At 39.4% G+C, this 18601-nt stretch overlaps 1 protein-coding gene across 6 annotated transcripts in view; it reads right to left on the reverse strand.

The window, feature by feature from the left end:
• The window catches only part of IDE (insulin degrading enzyme), a 57176-nt gene that overhangs the window by 21690 nt on the left and 16885 nt on the right, over positions 1 to 18601 (reverse strand). For all 6 annotated transcript variants that reach the window (XM_035138745.2, XM_035138746.2, XM_060274849.1 and 3 more), the window contains exons 3-14: positions 17597 to 17804; positions 15825 to 15994; positions 11024 to 11146; positions 10167 to 10279; positions 9619 to 9781; positions 8901 to 8993; positions 7174 to 7265; positions 6526 to 6606; positions 5401 to 5504; positions 2946 to 3048; positions 1724 to 1846; positions 944 to 1026 (exon numbers count right to left, since the gene is read on the reverse strand). In XM_035138745.2, the coding sequence (XP_034994636.1) occupies positions 944 to 1026; positions 1724 to 1846; positions 2946 to 3048; positions 5401 to 5504; positions 6526 to 6606; positions 7174 to 7265; positions 8901 to 8993; positions 9619 to 9781; positions 10167 to 10279; positions 11024 to 11146; positions 15825 to 15994; positions 17597 to 17804 (1456 nt within the window). The remainder of the gene's footprint in view (positions 1 to 943; positions 1027 to 1723; positions 1847 to 2945; positions 3049 to 5400; positions 5505 to 6525; positions 6607 to 7173; positions 7266 to 8900; positions 8994 to 9618; positions 9782 to 10166; positions 10280 to 11023; positions 11147 to 15824; positions 15995 to 17596; positions 17805 to 18601) is intronic.

Here is an 18601-nt window from a genome sequence, read left to right on the forward strand (position 1 = left end):
AGTGCTGCAAAGGCTCAAGAAGTGATTCTTCCACAGAATATGGTAGGACACAAAATGCATGTGTACAGTAAGGGAATTATGGCTCTACAATACTAACTCCTGCTATCATACCAGTTTCTGTCAAATACAACAGTCCCACATTCTACTTCTTGGACAAATCTTAGTAAAAAGAACCCCTTCCTCCAAAATGAGATGCTCTAGCACAGTGTTTCCCAACCTTGTGCCTCCAGATGTTTTGGGACTACAACTCCCATCATCCCTAGCTAGCAAGACCAGTGGTCAGGAATGATGGGAATTGTAGTCCAAAAACAGCTGGAGGCACAAGGTTGGGAAACACTGCTCTAGCACACACACACAAAAAAACTTTAGGGGTTAAATAAGGGTAGTAGAATGGTACCAAAGTTGTATAAAAGTGGACTTGTCCAGGTCAAACAAGGCACACATCGGGATCATAAAGCTGAGGGACTGCTCCACTGAATAGACTGAAAGCTACTTCCCTTTGAGGAATGAATGAATCAAACACACATGGCTTGGATATAGCCATACGTGTGTGGAAGCATGTTTCTGTGCATATATTCCCTGTGCTGTGAAGCTCTATCACCAGAGATACGTTTGGTGTAGGAGAGTGGTGAAGGAGGAGAGTCATTAACAGCTCTTGGATTATGTTTAAAATATTCTTGTGGCACTTTCCAACAGTAACAAATTAAGATGCTACAAGACTTTGTTGCTTGTGCTGCAACCGATTAACATGGTTGCTCCCCTGGAAAGTGGACAATACTTTTCAGCCAGCAAAAAAACTGTGCACACTGTTGCACATCCATAATGAACCGACAATCTCAGTTATTCCACTATAGCAGCCCCAAGCCTGTCTAGAATGATAAGATGTTTTCTTGAATGACTCTGCTTAGAATGATAAATTTTAAAGACAAAAATGCTTGCATACCTGAAAAATTCAAAGTTGAGACAAGCTTTGGGTAGGAAAAATTTGTCATCTTGCTTGAACCATAGTTTGCACATAGCAGTGTCCTGAGTTTAAGAAAACATACATTTTCTATTATTGATAATTATTATTATTAAATTACAAACTGTATTTTTATCATTTTAATCTGTTTACTGTACATTCTTTAAACATACAGAGCCCAGGCCATCTGAGTTTGGGTGCAGTCCCACAGGGTTTAATAGAGCCCAAATTTCTCAACCCCACCCCAATTAAGCACACAGTGATGGCGACCTATTCCCTACAATGTTCCCTCGTGCTGTCTAAACATATGCCTATATGCTAACATTTCTGAGATGGAGGGAGGACCTCTCAGCCCTGTGGGACTTTTGTAGGTATGAACACTAAATCCATACGCCATTGATTGCACCACTGCTAGGTAAGTCTGGAAAGAAGAGATAGCTATGGCAGGGTCTGGGCTTACCTGATACTGGGATGAGCCATTAGGAGTTCATTTCCAAACTCTGCAATTTGAACTCACTTCCACCACTATGTAAACTTAAAGGTTTATATATTTTGAATACGGGGCAAAAAGCCAACTGGACAGGAGCTAGTCACCTCTTAAAATAAAGATCCAATTTTCATTCATTTTTACAATCTATTCTTACAATACTGTTCATATTATAAGCAGCCTACTCAATGACCTTAATCTTTCAAAAGCAATTCAGGAAAGAGTGGTACATATTCCCGAAATTCCACCCACAACTATTAAATACATATGCTTACCTTGATAAGAGTAGGGTACTGTGGTGCATCCTTCTCTAAAGGTACAATTTCAAAGTTAGTAGGGATAAATTCATTCTTCATTGGCAGCTTGAATTTCCCATTGAGGTCAGCATTTTGCCATTTCTACATTCAATGTGCAAGCAAGAGGATAGTTTTGTTATTATCCAGTGGGTGTGTTAAAAAAACTTGTGCTGCAATTGTGCTGCTCTATGAAGGATTATCTACCTCTGATGAATCATGCTTCTTCAAAATTCATGACAAAAACAATAATTATTACTAATGTTTCAAATTATTTAATCTGCATGATTCCTTGCAGTTCACATAATACCATTTAAGTTTGCTTTTAACTATGTTCCATAAACACTTAGAACATAGTGCTGACTGAGGGCTAGATTGCATGCTCTAACCACTGTGTAGAACTACTAAGAAATGCTTTCTGCAATATGCATCACCATGTGAGCAGCTGGTTTTCACTCTTAGCAATATGTGAAAATATTACACAAATCCCCCAAACACAGCTGTGTGTGTGATCATAGCTGTATGTTCAGCTAGATGTTCTGCACATAGTTTCTCTCTCGCTAAAGCTTATCAATCAGGATTTGGGGGGGGGGTGTTTTAAGGGTCCAACATGTATAGTATTGGCTGCACCACAAAGAGATGTTCAAGGATTTGGTTCACATTTTGAAGTGAAATCAATTTTTTTCCCATAACACCAGTTGAAATTAACTTACACCAATGTGAAACACTTATACAAGCAATAGTAACAGTTGCTTTTGTAAACACAAAATAAACTTTATTGTAAGCAGCGGCGGAGCAAGCCGATCGGGCGTCTGGGGCGACGTGCGCACCCTGGGCCCAGGGGCAATGCCAGCCACCCGCCGGGGTGGGGTGATCTGGGGCAGGATGCTCCGCAGGGCCTCCAAGGAGTCTGCCTGCCTCCTCCCACTCAGCCACCCTACAGCTGAGGGGGAGGCGGCGGGCGGACCATTTGAGGCAGTGCGGAGCCTGCGGGTGCTCAAGCCACCGCGCCACTCCCAGGAGAGACACGTGGCTCAGCCATGCTGCAGGCCCCGCAGTGAGCGCTGCCCAGCATTTTGTCACCCCCTTCAGTGGTGACATCCGGGGCGAACCGCCCCCACCGCCCCCCTTCCTCCGCCCCGATTGTAAGAAGTGTGAAAATACTAGTTACATATTCAGTTTACCACCAACTTTCTCACCACACCTTAATGACTTCATCAGAAATTGCCTCTTGCTTGTACTGGGTTCCATACCATTTTTCTGTTCTATCAGTTTTTCCTTCAAAAGACTTAGAAACTATTGCAACCCTAAAAAATAAAACCAAAACATAGTAAGTAAGCAAACAAGCATATTACCTCCCCCGCCCCCCAAAATGATATTCAAATAATTCTGCTTGGTCACTAAGTTCAGAGATTCTGTTATTAATACTGTAAATTCTATATGTCCTATTCTATTTTTGTATTTGATCCTCCTTTCAGTAAAACAAAAAACAACATTTATCCATATCAAAATGGCTATGTTAAACGACCCCTTGTTATTTTAAAATATATATGTATTATATTTTGCCATATTATACACACACACACACACACACACACACACACACACACACATATATATATATATATATATATACAGAGCCAGAGCTCATACACTGAACTTGCGTATATGAGGATACATTTTACAGGATTTAATATATTAAGCTCAGTTTGCTTTTTGCAGCTATGCCATTCTAAACTTCACTAAAATAAAAGATTTATAGCTCTCATGACAAGTATTTTTAAAAAGACATTAACAGAATATTTGGATATAAAAATATTCCCAGCAATTAAGAGCATATATAACACACCCAAGGTGCTCCTAAATTCATTTTCTACCATTTCTAAACAGAAATTTGAAGCAAAGGAAAAGGCCATACAAATGTCATCCATGGGTAAAACTACAACATACTTTTCTGATCATGCTCTCTGCAACATTTTAACAACTGTTTTCAATTAGTTTTAACAGTTTTCCAGGTTTCAAATTGTCTAGAATTTTAAATAATTTTTTTTTGGGGGGAGCAAGTAAGGAGAAATAATGCAGAATAGCAAGAGTGATTAGCATCTCTCTGGCCAATTATATGAGAGAGAAAACATTTACTATCAACCCTGTTTTAGCACCTCAGAGCCAACTCGTAGTTAATTAGAAGACTACAGGACAGTTGGATCTATGGAACACTTAATCAATCTGAACATTTAGTACAAACAAAACCTTAAAAACAAAGGATAGGGCTGAATCAGAAACAGAAATAACTAGCTATTTTTCATTTTAACCTTGTCCTTGGCTGCCAAATAATATCTCAAGATGGAAGATTCTGTGCTATAAATGAAGCACCCCACTCAGCCTTCTTTCACACTATGTATGAATACAAGGCACAATACAATAGCATGAGGGAAGCTTTATTTCCCTTTGAAATTAGTTACTATGGTAACAATTCTGTCACTGGCAATGAGAGAACACTGCTTATCTCAGTGTTTCTAGCATACACTGGCAGAGAACCATGGCTTCAGCAAAAAAAATAAAAGTCAATTATGCACACCAAGTATGAAAGTCTATCGTATTGAAAATAGCAGGAAGAGTTTACCTGCCACTAATAAAAACCTCTCTGTTGCCAGTGGACAACTGTGTTTCCACTCTGCCACAACAACCTTGTTTTACAAATCATATGACAAATACAGAGCAAGTCCATACATTACTATGAATTAAGCAGCAGTCAGGGGCGTCTGCCAACATGGACCCTGTATGTGGGCCAAGTGCAAAATTGGGGTGGGCATACAATCACAGGTAGAAACCATGATGAACCACTGCGATTCTCAAAAAGAGCTGCACAAAGAAGAGTGTGTTTTCCTTAAGTAGAAGCATTGGGTTCAGTCCAGTTAATCCTACAAGCCTATTTTTCTGGATAACTGTGAAAATAACATGCTTCCTTTCTGCACTTCCTGCACCCCCCACTACCCGAAGCACAAGTTCCCTCTCAGTCCCTATTCTGCAGCAACTATAGTCGGTCCCTATTCTGCAGCAACTATCGTCTTTAGAGTTTCCCAAATAATCATTTTGTGTCATCTACGCCCCTCACCCTGCCACAACCAGAATCAGATACCTAATTCAAATCACATTTTCAGATTCTGATTTCAAGGGCAAGCACTGACCAGTTTGCGAACGTAGCAAACTATAGTTGCAATAAATAGAAAACAGAAAGAAAAGCATCGTGCTAGACAGGAAGAACATGCCTGCTGTTCCTTTTGTTTCTTCACCTATGGGTTGGAGGATTGTTTCAATTGAGCCCTAGTGTGAAAGCATCCAGAAGAGTCAGTGACATGGGTGTGAAGTTTCAATGAAGTCTATCAACATTGTATTCAAAAGAACTGCACATTGGTTACGTAAATATGACAAAGGCACATATCAGTTCTTAAAGTTATTATGCATTGTTCTTCCCTCCTACTATGCTGTGCTAAATATTTTTCTTTGTATAAAATAGGAAAACTTAAATATTTCATTCAAGGAGTTTTGCACGTGTAAAGTTATTTTGGATTTAAAAGTACAATCTATTAACAGTTTTAACCTGCAAAATATTTCCATCTCAATCTATACAAAATATTGGATGTGGCAATATAGCTTACCGGACATTTTCAGGTCTTAACTTATCCAATACCATTTCTATTAAATCAGGCCTAAATTCTTCAAGTAAATATTCTGCAGCAAGAACTTCTTCTATAGGATAGTACTACAATAAATAAAAATGTGATGTTTTTAGTTTAAACCGAGGCATTATGCATAATACTAAAGTGATAAAATATAGCTACTAAGATAGTTGGCTATCACTCTAAGTAACACTTTGAGTAGACTCACTGAAACCAATAGATCTTCTCAGACTTATGACTAATGGTAGGTGTCACACATAGTAAGAAAGAATCACTGTCATTTAGGTACACAGCTAATAAAATAAAAGCTATTCGTACTACGTTGTTGACAAGGGATAAAAAGAAGCAAATGCTGACCCCTGGAGGATGTTTTCAAAGTGAATGAAAGCAACATAAACATGTTCATGTAGCAGTATCTTTAAAAAACCTACTTTCAGAAATTCTAACAGAAAGATATCTTCTCCCCACCCCACCCCCCCAAAACAAAAAGCATAGAATTCAGTACTTATGAATTCATTCTGGAAATAAAAAAGTGTGTAGAAGCAAAGATGTCTCCAAGGTTGTTTTGCAAACTGGAACCTTTGGTGAGTCTGCCTTTGATCTTAGTCACCAAGGCTCTTTAGATGTGAAGACACTAAAACCCAACAGGTCTACAGATAAATAAGAGAATACCATATGTTTAGGACCAGGCCCTAAGAATGCCTGGTACAGGAAAGATCATTTAACCAGTAAGCATGTTTGTGCATTGTAAAAGTCATACTGATTAATCACTATACAGGTAATCAGTTCAGTTATGCTTGGAAGGAAACAGTGCAAATTATTCAGTTATATCCAGCACCAGTTGGGGTCCCAGTCCACACTTGGTATCTAGTCTTTCCATGGAGATATTAAGTAAGGAGACAAATAGCTGTCACTACCACTTTATAGTGGTAACTTTGTGCCATATCAAAATGTTTTGGCCTGCAATACTCATCTTGTTCATTATACATGCAGATTTTTTTGTGCTTTACCCCAACCTAATGACATTGATGCCCAACTTTTCACACATTTCAGAAATGTTAAGAAATATTTCAGTATTAAATTCAGTCCAATTTCATGACTTACATGAAGAATCCCTGCAACTTTTGATGTATAACCCCGGGGTCTTTCCTTATCTTTAAACCTGAAGGCTACAGCATTCAAATCCTAAAACAAGAAATAAAATTAAGTTATTCTGCAATGCCACTCACCATATTGTAAGCGATCAGTCAGAATGGTATTTTTAAATGATAATGGGAAATGAAGCTTGGACATAAATTTTATTTGCAATTTATTTATAGCAAACAATAAATGCACTCAATGCAGTCAAACATAAGAAAGTAAGTGAAAACCGGTTTAAGTTATTACAAAGTATTTAGGGCAAAGTAAACAATGTATGTAATAAATTGCATTCAAAAGCATTAGAAACTAATTGATTGCATTCAAGAACATTAGAAACTTAACTAAGCAGATTTAAAGAAAATGGAAGTTATAATAATTTTAATCTTTTACAAGATGACTTTATGTTTATAAGGTTATGGATTATTAGATATAGCATTATTTTAGGTAGCTCATGTGTTTGTTTATTCATATGTTCATAAATTAATTTTAAGAACAAGAAAATTTACCAGACACAATCTATTTCTAATTAAGGTATCTAAAATAAGAGAAGATCCAGTGTGAATCTCTAAAACTACTTGAAAGAAACCCCCAAATACGTTGCAATTATCATACCTTACATTCTTGGAAAACCCACTCTTGAGGTCCTTCTGTACGTAGTTTTTGTATATACTGAAACATGTGCAAGATAATATCTTCCACGTGTACTTTTAAGAAAAAGATAAAATATTGCATGCATAAGCAATTTCTCAGGGAAACACAAAGTTAACATTTTTAGTTTTCTTGGGGACAAGACTAGACATGACTCAAGAGATCTGCGATTAGATCTCCTGTGCGCATGTACAAGGCTTTTAAAAAACGAATCAGCAGCTCCATGCATGCACTTTGAAGACTGGGATGTTTGAAACCCTTTTCTCCTATGCCCTTCCCCAATTTATTTGCTTCAGTGGGTGAGCCATTTAGGGCTGCTATTCTAACCCCACTTAACTGACAGTAAGCTCCATCAAATTCAGCAGGACTTACTGCTGAGTACATATGGTTGGGACTGCATTGCTGATCATCGATCTTCTAGTTCAGTCCTTATACTTAAAACTAGCAGCTCAGTCTGACAGAGGCTAAACTAATACAAAGTTGCACAAACCGAATGCATGCAGTATTCACACATCTATTTGACTAATGTAAAAGAATATAGAGTATCAAGCAAACAACATGCACATAATACCTTGCTATACAAATAATTTCCAGAGATATAAACTTGCTGATCAGTTATGATCTTGCCTGCTCGGCAAATCCCCGTGCTGTGCTAAACCAGTGCAGCGCAGCGCGGGGACTCACTTCTGCGGTGTCAGAAAATGCCGAAAATCGCATCTGCGCAGATGCTGGAAAATGCTTCTGCACAGACGCAGACACCGGAAATTCTGGGTGCACACGCTCATGTCCAATCCAGCCCACAGAGGGATCTCCACTGGAGTGAACCAGCCCAGGTGAGGTAAACCTTGCCAACCCCTGATCTTAACAGTGGCCCAATTTGCACGTAGCACAAAACCAAACCATGGTTCAGTGTGAGCAACCAAAGATAGAAGATTGTGGCCACTTTGTTCCTCCTCTGATCCTGCTGCTGCTATGCTGCTTTAATCTTAGCATTATGTCCAAACATAATAGCTTAGCTTTATGTCTGAACCCAGGTTCATGTTTTATTTTCCCTGCACAAACTACGAGCAGCAAAACCATAGAACAAACCTTGCCCAAAGTCATGGCTTGTTTTGAGCAAAATAAAGCATAAGCCCAGGTTCAGATGTAATGCTAAGGCACACCATGTAGTAGGAGTAGAACTAGAGGAAAAGCAAAACAGCCACTATCTTATCTCTGAGAACCCACATTTGCTTCTTGTGCCAAGCCATAATTTGCCGTAATATGCAATTAGGAATCCTCCAACTAGCTTCCTGATAATTTCAACAAAATTAGATGGGCTAAGAACTTTCCTCATATTTGGGTGAACACTAGCAGTATTCAGATGCAGGAAAATAATTTTCAAATCTGTAGAATTAAGAATGAGCACATAGGTCTTTTGTTCAACCCTCTTAAAAAAAGCCCACCTACAATCTTAAAATTACAAATGTTTTGGCAATGAGGTTGTTCTTAACTCTACATTTTTGCATGTGATGGGGAAGTTACCGTAGTTTGAAGCCAATTCATTTGTCCCTGACCTAGCTATTATAGTATGGATTTCCATCAGATTATTGCTCACTTTGGGAGATGCAAAAAGTCTACTTAGAGAAGCCCACTTAGATCAATGTGCTCCATATCCAAACTCAACAGAATAAAAGAAGGGATCCACTTACAAAGTCCTTCTTCTGTAAGGTCAACATTAATGATGAAAAACATGAAACCTCTAGCACCTTCTTTTTGTCCTCCAACCAGGGTATTTACCCAGCCTGTGAAATAGAGTATATTTAAAACTCTCACACAATAGTTTATTTTGTCTTAGTTATGTTGTTCATGTACACACACAAAATTAGAAGGTATATGTCTTTGGTTAACATCTATGAAATTAAATAAATACTATGAAAGAACCAAATGACAGAAAGACATTGCATGCACACAAAATCTAAGTGCATTGGGGGCAATCCCTTGTAAAGATCTTCTGCAATGAGCAGCTTAGAATTCAGCAGATTCCCAATGCAGCTAGGCTATGTCACTCCAAGTCCCCATCCCCAGCTCAGTGGTGGAGGTGGAGGTGGAGGTGGAGGTGGTGCAGGCCTCCAAAAGAGGCATTTTGAGGGCAAGGGGGACATATGCTACACATTGGTAAACATGCCCTGGGTATCACAAACAGTCATCCTGTTGATGGAATACTGGTGAGGGGAGATACACTGCATACAAATGAGATCCCTTATAATCGTTCATATCAGAAGTACTGAGCCATTGATAGGAAAAACCAAAAAGAGCATCAGTAATATAATGCGAGATTGTTTGAAATATCATTACAACTGAAACTTAGATTTTGTTTACTTCACTCCTAATTTTCAGGCTTCAATGTCAACTCACTGCACACCTTACCTTTAGCTTTGAGTTCTGATAGAAGACTTCCTGGACCTTCATGACCAATAAGATGGCCAAGATAATGGCCAGGGTTTGATTTATAGTACTTCTGGAGATCTGGTATTGGAAAGGTGACGTAAAGATTTCTAATGTCTTTGATAGGTACCACTTGGTAAAGTTGCTGTGAAACAAACAAAAAAGCAAAAGAAATCTGATTTAAACTGAATCCAATATTTTGCCTTTACAACACTACTTTTCTTCTCAAATCCACCACCCACAGTTCATTACACACATGCCCATTTCATGCGTAGGCAATAACATAAAATTAATATTGCTCAACTGCATTTTCTATCAGAACAATTAGTGAAGTTTCAGGAAGGGACCAATTACACCTACACCCACACCTTTTACAGTCAACACACATTTGTCTTGCTGTACCAGTAATTCTGATGTGCTACGATGCTACTCAACTTATCACAGTAGTTTTCTGGCCTTGCTTAAAGGCATCTTAACAAATACATAACATAAAACTTATTTTAAAAGAAGTCACAATGCAACAAACCCACCCTGAGATGTTCTTCCTGGAAAGGATGTTCAGGGAATTCTGGTAATGGAACGTTTTTGTTCTCTACTTCAGAGAATAGCTTCACTACCAAACTTGTTAGGTCATCTAAAGATTCTGTATGCATATATTTGGGAGGAAAAGAAAGTTACACATAGTCAAAAGTTTCACAGATAATATCCTTGATTGCTCCTTTTAGAGAAAGGCTCGATAAGCACAGTCTTAAGAAAAGTCAGTACAGTATCTAAAATCTGAATGCATTTTACCCATTCTTCAGTATAAAAATTCTGTGCCCAGAATACAACCTGTCTGTGTACTTTTGACGCAGCACAATGTATTCTGTGTACAGTAAGTATCTTCCTAAGGAATTAAAACTATGGAGTCTAGACTGGGAGGCAGATAGCAGTGAGACAAAGAAAGATATGGAGATTGGAGCATGCTAGGAAATGATTGTCATTGAAGCCTGCCCTCCATGTTCTGAGTTCTGGAACATCACTGGATGTTTATATTTCAAAATTCATCTATAAGAAAATACTAGGGCTAGAAACAATACATTATATAAAAACAGACATTTTCAGAATGACAAATTCTGCAGCAGACACACAATCTTTTACTTCTACTACAAATTTGCAGAGTACATACATCCCTTCCTATAATTTTTTTTAAAAGTCATCCTACAAATTAATAAGTGTAGATATTATAAATGCTGCAGATTTAAGGTAGACCTGTGGTTTAGTGTTTGGAGTGTGGTTGCATTCTTTACACAGAGACACACACAGACACAGAGTTAAGTTCCAGTGCTAATCCATTGTAAATTGATTATATATTAAAAGTAGCTTCCAAAATGTATGGCATTCTTACCTCGTCCTAGAACACAAACAGCCATTAAATTTGATGAATAGTAAGTGGAGTGAAACTTCAATAACTCTTGTCTTACATCTATTCCTTCTTGGTTTGGTCTAGTTTCCAAAGTGAATTTGCTTCCTACAGTACATAAATGAAAAGAAGGGTGTGTTACAATAAGAGCCATGACTGGGTAAATGTGCTCAGTTCTGTAAAAACTGTTAATCCCTGCAATCACAAGAGGTGATACTGCACACATTCCTCAGAGTACAGCATCTGAATTGTTTTATTTTACTACTACGTTTATACTCTTCATTTCCTCCAATGAGCTCAGGTGGCATACACGGTTCTCCGCACCTCCTCACTTTATTCTTACAACAACAAATGATGAGCATTGTGCATGCAGTTCCAAGTTATATTTCTATCATGTGATGGTACTTCTATTGAGTGCAAGATGTTTATCAAATTTCCTGCTTTCGTGATTTCAGCAAGACCATTTGCGGCTCAGCTTGAATAAGCTTGGAGTTAGGAGAATTGAAATCTAGAGTTGTGTTCTCAAGGGATTGCGTCTGCAAATCCTTTTTCTAAACTATTATTTATGCAATTTTAACAGCTTTTATACACACATCGTACAGTATCCATCACTTATCTCTTTTCCTAAGACTTCTCAATCAATCTCACTGTGATATTCTAGGGAAATCTTGATCTGCTGCATATCCTGATATTTCACCCATTATCATTTCAAGTCTTCCTCTTTTGATGTTATCTGCTGCTCATAGATCAACTCCTACTTGTAAGTTAAATTGCATATTATACCCTCTAAAATAATATCCAAAACACCTCCACTCTTATCTTTATTTCACCCTTATTCTTTAGTTTTACAGTCATGGTTACTAATGCTATGTATTCTATCAATCTGTTTTGCCAAATTTCCATTGTGGGTATCTCTTCTTCTTTCCATTGTTTCGCATGTACTGTTCTAGCTGCAGCGGTTGTGTACAGAAAAATATTGAGTGCCTTTTTTGGAACATCATCACCTATTATCCCTAATAGAAAGGCCCCTGGTCTTTTCAGAAATGTGAGTTTTAGAATCCGATTTAATTCTGTGCGGATCATTTCCCAATACTCTCGAGCATATTTACATGACCACCACATATGGATCAGGGTTTCCTCCACCTCGTGGCACCTCCAGAATAAATTAGACCCTTTTTTATACATTTTCACTAATTTTCTGGGTTTTCCTTAATAAGATAACAGGCAAATCCTATTCTGGTATTCATAATATAAAGGTTGTGTAGAGCAGAAACACAGGTATATGTTAATAATACAATTAGTGTTGTGCCTAACAACGAATGCAGTGTACTCCTCATAGTTCATGGACATGTTCAGGCCAGCATCAGATATAGTGTTCTTGAGTCAACAAAGCATGGTTTGTTGAAGTAGAAATGAGCAGTTAGCTCAAGCGCTTCCTCCTTCCACCCTTGGCCTTAGATAAGACTTTCGGGATAATTAAAACAGTTTCGCCATGATACAGTACCTGATTTAGGAAACTGTGGTTTAAGTCAGGGTGGATGGCAGTCACTTGACATCATGTGACAACTTCAAATGGGCTGCCTGCCAGTGTCTATCTCCCAGTTTTTATTAATCAATAATAATTTACTAAATTACTTCACTTTTTCCGGCAGTAAAAAAGGAAAATCAAGACTGGAGTTTCTAGTTTCCAGTAACCTGACTCTAACATTGCTGCTATGCAAAATAAAGCTAAAACACAGCATTCTGAGCTGACGAAATGTAGTTATGAAAACAAGCTTAATGCAAGAAATCGTAAAATAAGTGAGGTGAAGATAATGTTCTAAAAATAACGAGAACAGGGATTTACAGAATCATCAGCTCAATTCACAAATACGTAGTAGCAATGAATATAGACAAGCACGAATAAGAAAATCTATTCAAGATACATAAACAAATGCTCTTATTCAAATTATGATGAATGCACAGTACTTCAGGTCTCTGCACACTTTCATTGTGAATTACCACTTACAGAATAATTAAACATTGCACTTTCCTGATTGCTTGCCAGACAGAATGATCCCCCCTCTCCCCTCCCCATGGCCTGTTATCCTGACCTTCCAGAGCAGATTTGGGGGTTGTGGAGGGGGAGGAAAGCCCTGTTGCACCAATGGGAGTCCTTGCACTGGCTTCCGGTAGCACACATGGCAGAGTATCTGGTGCTGCTATACTTCTTTAAGCTTCTGTTTTCTTTTTTTAATTTAAAGACTGCAACTACATTTGAAAATAGAGTTTTTGAACTCATGTTTAAGACAGAAAGTGACCATTATCAGAAAGGGATCTTGGTACCATAGCTGCCAAGTACCCTGTTTTCCCTGGAAAACCCCCGTTGTTTCCTACCTTTTCCCGGCGGTCCCCCGTATCACTTCGTCTCCCGTTATTCTTCCTTATATTCTCCTGCTGGTGGCCATTTTTTTCCCCTGATTTGCCCATCTATGAGCACCGAAAATGGCCGGCACCGGCTTCGAAAGTCGCGTCAACACATGTCCAGAAGTGCGTAGACGCGACGTGTCAGCGGCGGCCATTTTTGGTGCCCATAGATGGGCAAAGCGACACTGGAAGTTGCGTCTATGCAACTTCCGGGGTCACGCGGCTGCCAGTCCCGGATTCTGCAGTCCGGGACTTGGCAGGTATGCTTGGTACCACCATTTTAAACCTAATACGTTCACCAGAGGGAATACTGCTGTAGTAAAAACGGACGGAATAAAACCTTAGGAGTGAGAGCTTGCATGCTGCTCTCACGTAACCAGACTTAAACCCTCTGCTATCACAGATTCAAAGCACATTTGAATCAGAAGGGTGGGTGATCTATGCTGAAAAAGAGTCAGGGGAAGTGAAACCCACTGATTCATCAGCCACAATACCTTTCTGGAAAATTTATCAGGAATTGCTTTGTTTTCTGGTTTAAGAAGCAGTGCTGGGAGAGGTTTCTTCTACCAGTACAGCTATATAATACTCTTTCCACACTTATAAAGAAATATTTCTTCTAGTGTGGCAGCACTCGCACCTTGAAACTCTCTACCTATGTACTCTTATGACCTGCTTAAAACATTTTTGTTTACGCAAGCCCATCCATGTAGATGTTGACATGTTATAATCTCTCTTCAGTCTGTTAATTTTAATTATCCTTTAAATGTTTTTAATTACAGCATTTATTCTTAAACTGCTTTTTATTGGTAATTTTAATACTTCTTGTAAGCCACTTTATAGGCTTGGTAATTATCAACTGGTATATAAATTCTGTTAAATAAATGTGACACATTCTCAGTTGCTTTTAAAGGTGAATCAAATGCAGTAAACCACCATGTGTGAAGGCTACATCATCAAATAATTTCCATACAACATGTTTTTATTTTAACACGTTCTTTTTATAAAAAAAAATAGATTTTTCGTCATACAATTTAATAGGAAAAAGAGAAATAATACATAACAGAAAAGAAACATTAAATCATTATACATTAAATCATTATACAATATCAAAAAAATGAAAAAAGAACAAACAAAAAAAATGAACCCACCAGCCTGCTTAACTTCGCTCCACCGCTACTCGTCTTCTCTATAATCAATTTTACCCTTATCATTGCATTCTGGTTATTTTTATTTTCTCTATATACATACATACCGTACATATGCAGGGGCGTAGGAAGATAGGGGCGGTGAGGGTGGGCCGCCCCGAGCGGCGGGCTCCAAGAGGCGCCATCGTGGGCGCCCACCCCAAAACATGCACCCCACCCCCAAAACGCGTGTCACGCCCCTCCAGGAGGCACACCCCGCCCCCGGAACGTGCGTTGTGCCCCCGGGAGGCACGCCACGGCCCTGGAACGTGCACCCTGCCCCTCCGGGAGGTGCGCCCCACCCCCAGAACAGACGCCAGCCCCGCCCCCGGTGCCAGAGCATGAAGCTCCGCCACTGTACATATGTCATTGATAATTTATTGTTTTGATGCATTTACATTCTTAGTCAAAGCATATTAGCATGTCTTTTTTGGAACAGTATTTTGCCATATAGTCATCAAAGCAGTGCCATTCATTTTTTAGTTTTTGATTTGACTGCTATCGTACGCTGTTTAGCCAATTTTAAATATTATTTAATTTGAGAATTCATTCCTCCTTGGTAGTTCTTTAGCTTTCCATTTAGGTGCTATTACTATCCTAGCTGCGGTGGTCGCATCGAAAATTCTTTTTTTCGATTTCAGTATTTCTTTCCCTAATAGGCCCAGTAGGTAAGCTTCTGGTTTTTTCATTAGTGGGATTTTAAGCATTTTTTTCAACTCCTCATGTATTTCTCCTCATAAGTACTTAATCAGGGTGTAGCTCCATTACATATGCATTGTTGCATTGTTGTTCCAGCTTCCTTGTTGCATTTACAACAGAGGTTGGATTTCAGTTTATAGATTTTTGCTAATTTGACTGGTGTTAAAATTTTCTTTCATTGTACTACAGGCGGTAAATCTTTTATCTTCCTGCCAAAGTTTCTCCCATTGCTCTAAATATATTGTGTGGCCGAAGTCTGGCGCCCATTTAATCATTGTCTCTTTCACTTCCTCATCAATCATGTCTAGATCTAGCAAAAATTTATACATTTTAGATAGTAATTTTTTTGGTTTTTTTAAAAATAATGTTTCATACATTAATGAATTATCTTTACCAAAACCTTTACCTAATGCCTTGGAGCCTCACAGCAAAGCACAGTTTAAAGGGACTCCCCAATCGAAAGCAGATAATGTACAAATGTAATGGAGGATTAATACCTGTTCCAAATTTACTGAAGGGGTGATTGGGATTTCCAGTAGCCTTTTCCAGCTGAAACAGTCTCCAAGCATCGTTCATTAAATTCTTCTCATGCTCAGAATCAACAGCATTCACTTCTCTGTCTTTGCAGCTTTCATCAAACAGAGGGCACAAGAAAAACTGAGCAAACCTGCAAGAAAAAAAGTCAGAGATTTCCCAAATCAATGTGTCGACAAATACATTTTTGATAGCTTAACATATGAAATTCATGTTCAGTGTGGAGAAGCACACCACAATTTATCACCAGTTCAGGATAGGATTTGCCCAGCAGGTCTGAGCCTTTTGTCTTCAATGTTCTGGACCAGGGGCCCCCAAACTTACCTCACCGAGGGCCGGTGCCGCCAGCGCCAATTGCGCTGCGGGCCAGAGCGCGCGGGAGTGCGTGCCCATACGCATGCACACACACGATTTCCGGCGCACTTCCAGGTTGCCAGAACACCGGAAATAGCTTGTGTGCATGCGCATGGGCCTCCTCCGGCCCGGAAGTGCACTGGAAATGACACTTGCGCACAAGCTATTTCGGAGGCTCCGGCGACCTGGAAGTGGGCAGCTGCGCCTTTAAGAGTGGGTGGCAGCAGTGGGTGGCAGGGGTCGCCAGGGGCCGCATAAAAGAGCCTTGCGGGCCGCATCTGCCCCGCGGGCCTTAGTTTGGGGAAGCCAGTTCTGGACAGATGCCCACAATTTAATTAAAAAATGTGTTCATCTGGAGCTACTCTGTTGCTAAGTATTCTTATCACAAAGTGGATGTTCTAATCTAGTGCAATTTACTATAATGACCTTTTTAGCAGACAGGACACAATCTATGAGCAAGATACCATCAGCCGCCTTGTTTGCTACCTCAGATCTGCCTCTTCTTGCTGTTGTCTTACGAACTAGCCACTGAAAGTTTCCTTAGCAGAGGCCTTCTGTGTGTCTGTGAAGAAAGAGCTATTGACACCTGCTCTACACAGATGTACTGAGGACCCTTCCAAAATCACCAACGCTAATGTTACTAAGCCTCTCCTTGGCCCTCAACATGAACCAAAGAACTTGTTTTTTAAAAAGTAAAAGGACACAGATAATGACATAAGTGAAAGCTGTGCAACCTGTTAATTACTTTGTCTTGGGGGGGGGGAATCATGCTAAATTACCTGGGAGAAAGCCCCACCAAATTCAACTTACTTCTGAGTAGACATACCAGAGATTGCACTGTTACGGTATTTTGCTAACTCTGAAGAAAAACCAAATATACAGTGTGCAGCAGTAGCCTGAATATCCCTATTTTCACCAAATATAAAATTCCACAAAGAGAAGAGCCTTTGAGAGTCAGCTGATAAATATGCAACATATGCTGAGAGTGTAAGCAGAATATATTTATAGAACAAACATATGTGAGGTTCCTATGCAACACTTTCATGGCTATGTAAAGTAACAGCAAAATGCTAAACCATATGAAGTTTTTAAGACACTCGCCATACTGTTGATGAATCTCTTCTCACTAAAAACCTATTTTGATATATTACCGCAAGGACTCATTCCATATGTTTCCTTTGATTGCTGTTATTCCCAACATGTTAAAAGTTTTGTTTCAGTAATTTAGTCTTTCCAATTGTATTAAAGTCATTATTATGAAAAAGCAGAAGTAATAAATACACAAAATAATGTTACCACCTGGTAGGACTCTCGTGTTAATTGTGCTTGGTGGAAAGACAAAACCAAACCATTATATTTAATCATTAATAGATATGCTCACCTGTCCAGGGCACCTTCCAAGTGTTCATGTGATACATCAAAATAAAAGTTGGTGTGTTCTCCACTGGTAAAAGCATTTGAACTTCCTGCATGTTCACTGAGAAATTGGCTGTACTCATTTTCTTTTGGGTATTTCTCAGTTCCCAAAAAAAGCATATGTTCACAAAAATGGCTTAACCCAGCAATGTTAGGGGGATCAGATAATGACCCTATGAACAGGAGAAATGGGCAGAAATAGAATCTTACTTTAAAAGCTGATATACAAATTCAGTATAAAGCAATCAAATCATCTAGAACAATCAACATTTTAACACTTTTCTCTGGGTCAGAGAAATCATCTTACTGATTATGACTGCAAATATTTAGGAAATTATATAGCTCCATTTCCCTTTGCAGAAAAGCGAGACTGGAATGCACCTGCTAGTATGCAGCTGCTTCATACTAACTTTAATATAAAACTGTAGAGAAGCTATAGGAAGGGTGTTAGCTGGAAATCAGAGGCAAGTGGTTTATGTGAGCACCCCAAGCACTTCAAACTACAAAGAAAAGATATTTGATCAAGCAGGACCTACATATGTACCGTGTTTCTCATATTATAAGACGGGCCTAAAAAATAAGACATGGCAGGCTTTTCACGAGTTGATTAAATATAAGACATACCCCAAAAATAAGCCATAGTGGGGGGCAGGTCTGGCAAGGAAAGGAAGGCGTTTAAGCACCTTCGGAAGAGCCGGCAAGAGGCAACAGCTTTGGTGCTTGGCGCGTGCCCACAGCCACCTCCGCAGCCGCTGGGATCACTGTCGCTGCAGCCATGCTCCTGGGCGCTCTTGGCGCTTCCCCTGCGGCCGCCTCACTGTGTTTTGCGGAGGCGGGACCGAGGGACTCAGCGCGAGCGGGCAGAGCAGAAGGAGGGCGGCGGAGATGGAACGGCCGTGAAGAGCGGGAAAGCGCGCGCACACACACACACCCATCCTCGCCATCCCGGTCAGGTGGTGGCGGCTTTAGT

Source organism: Zootoca vivipara, chromosome 5, assembly GCF_963506605.1.
Source record: "Zootoca vivipara chromosome 5, rZooViv1.1, whole genome shotgun sequence".
Classification (NCBI taxonomy): domain Eukaryota; kingdom Metazoa; phylum Chordata; class Lepidosauria; order Squamata; family Lacertidae; genus Zootoca; species Zootoca vivipara.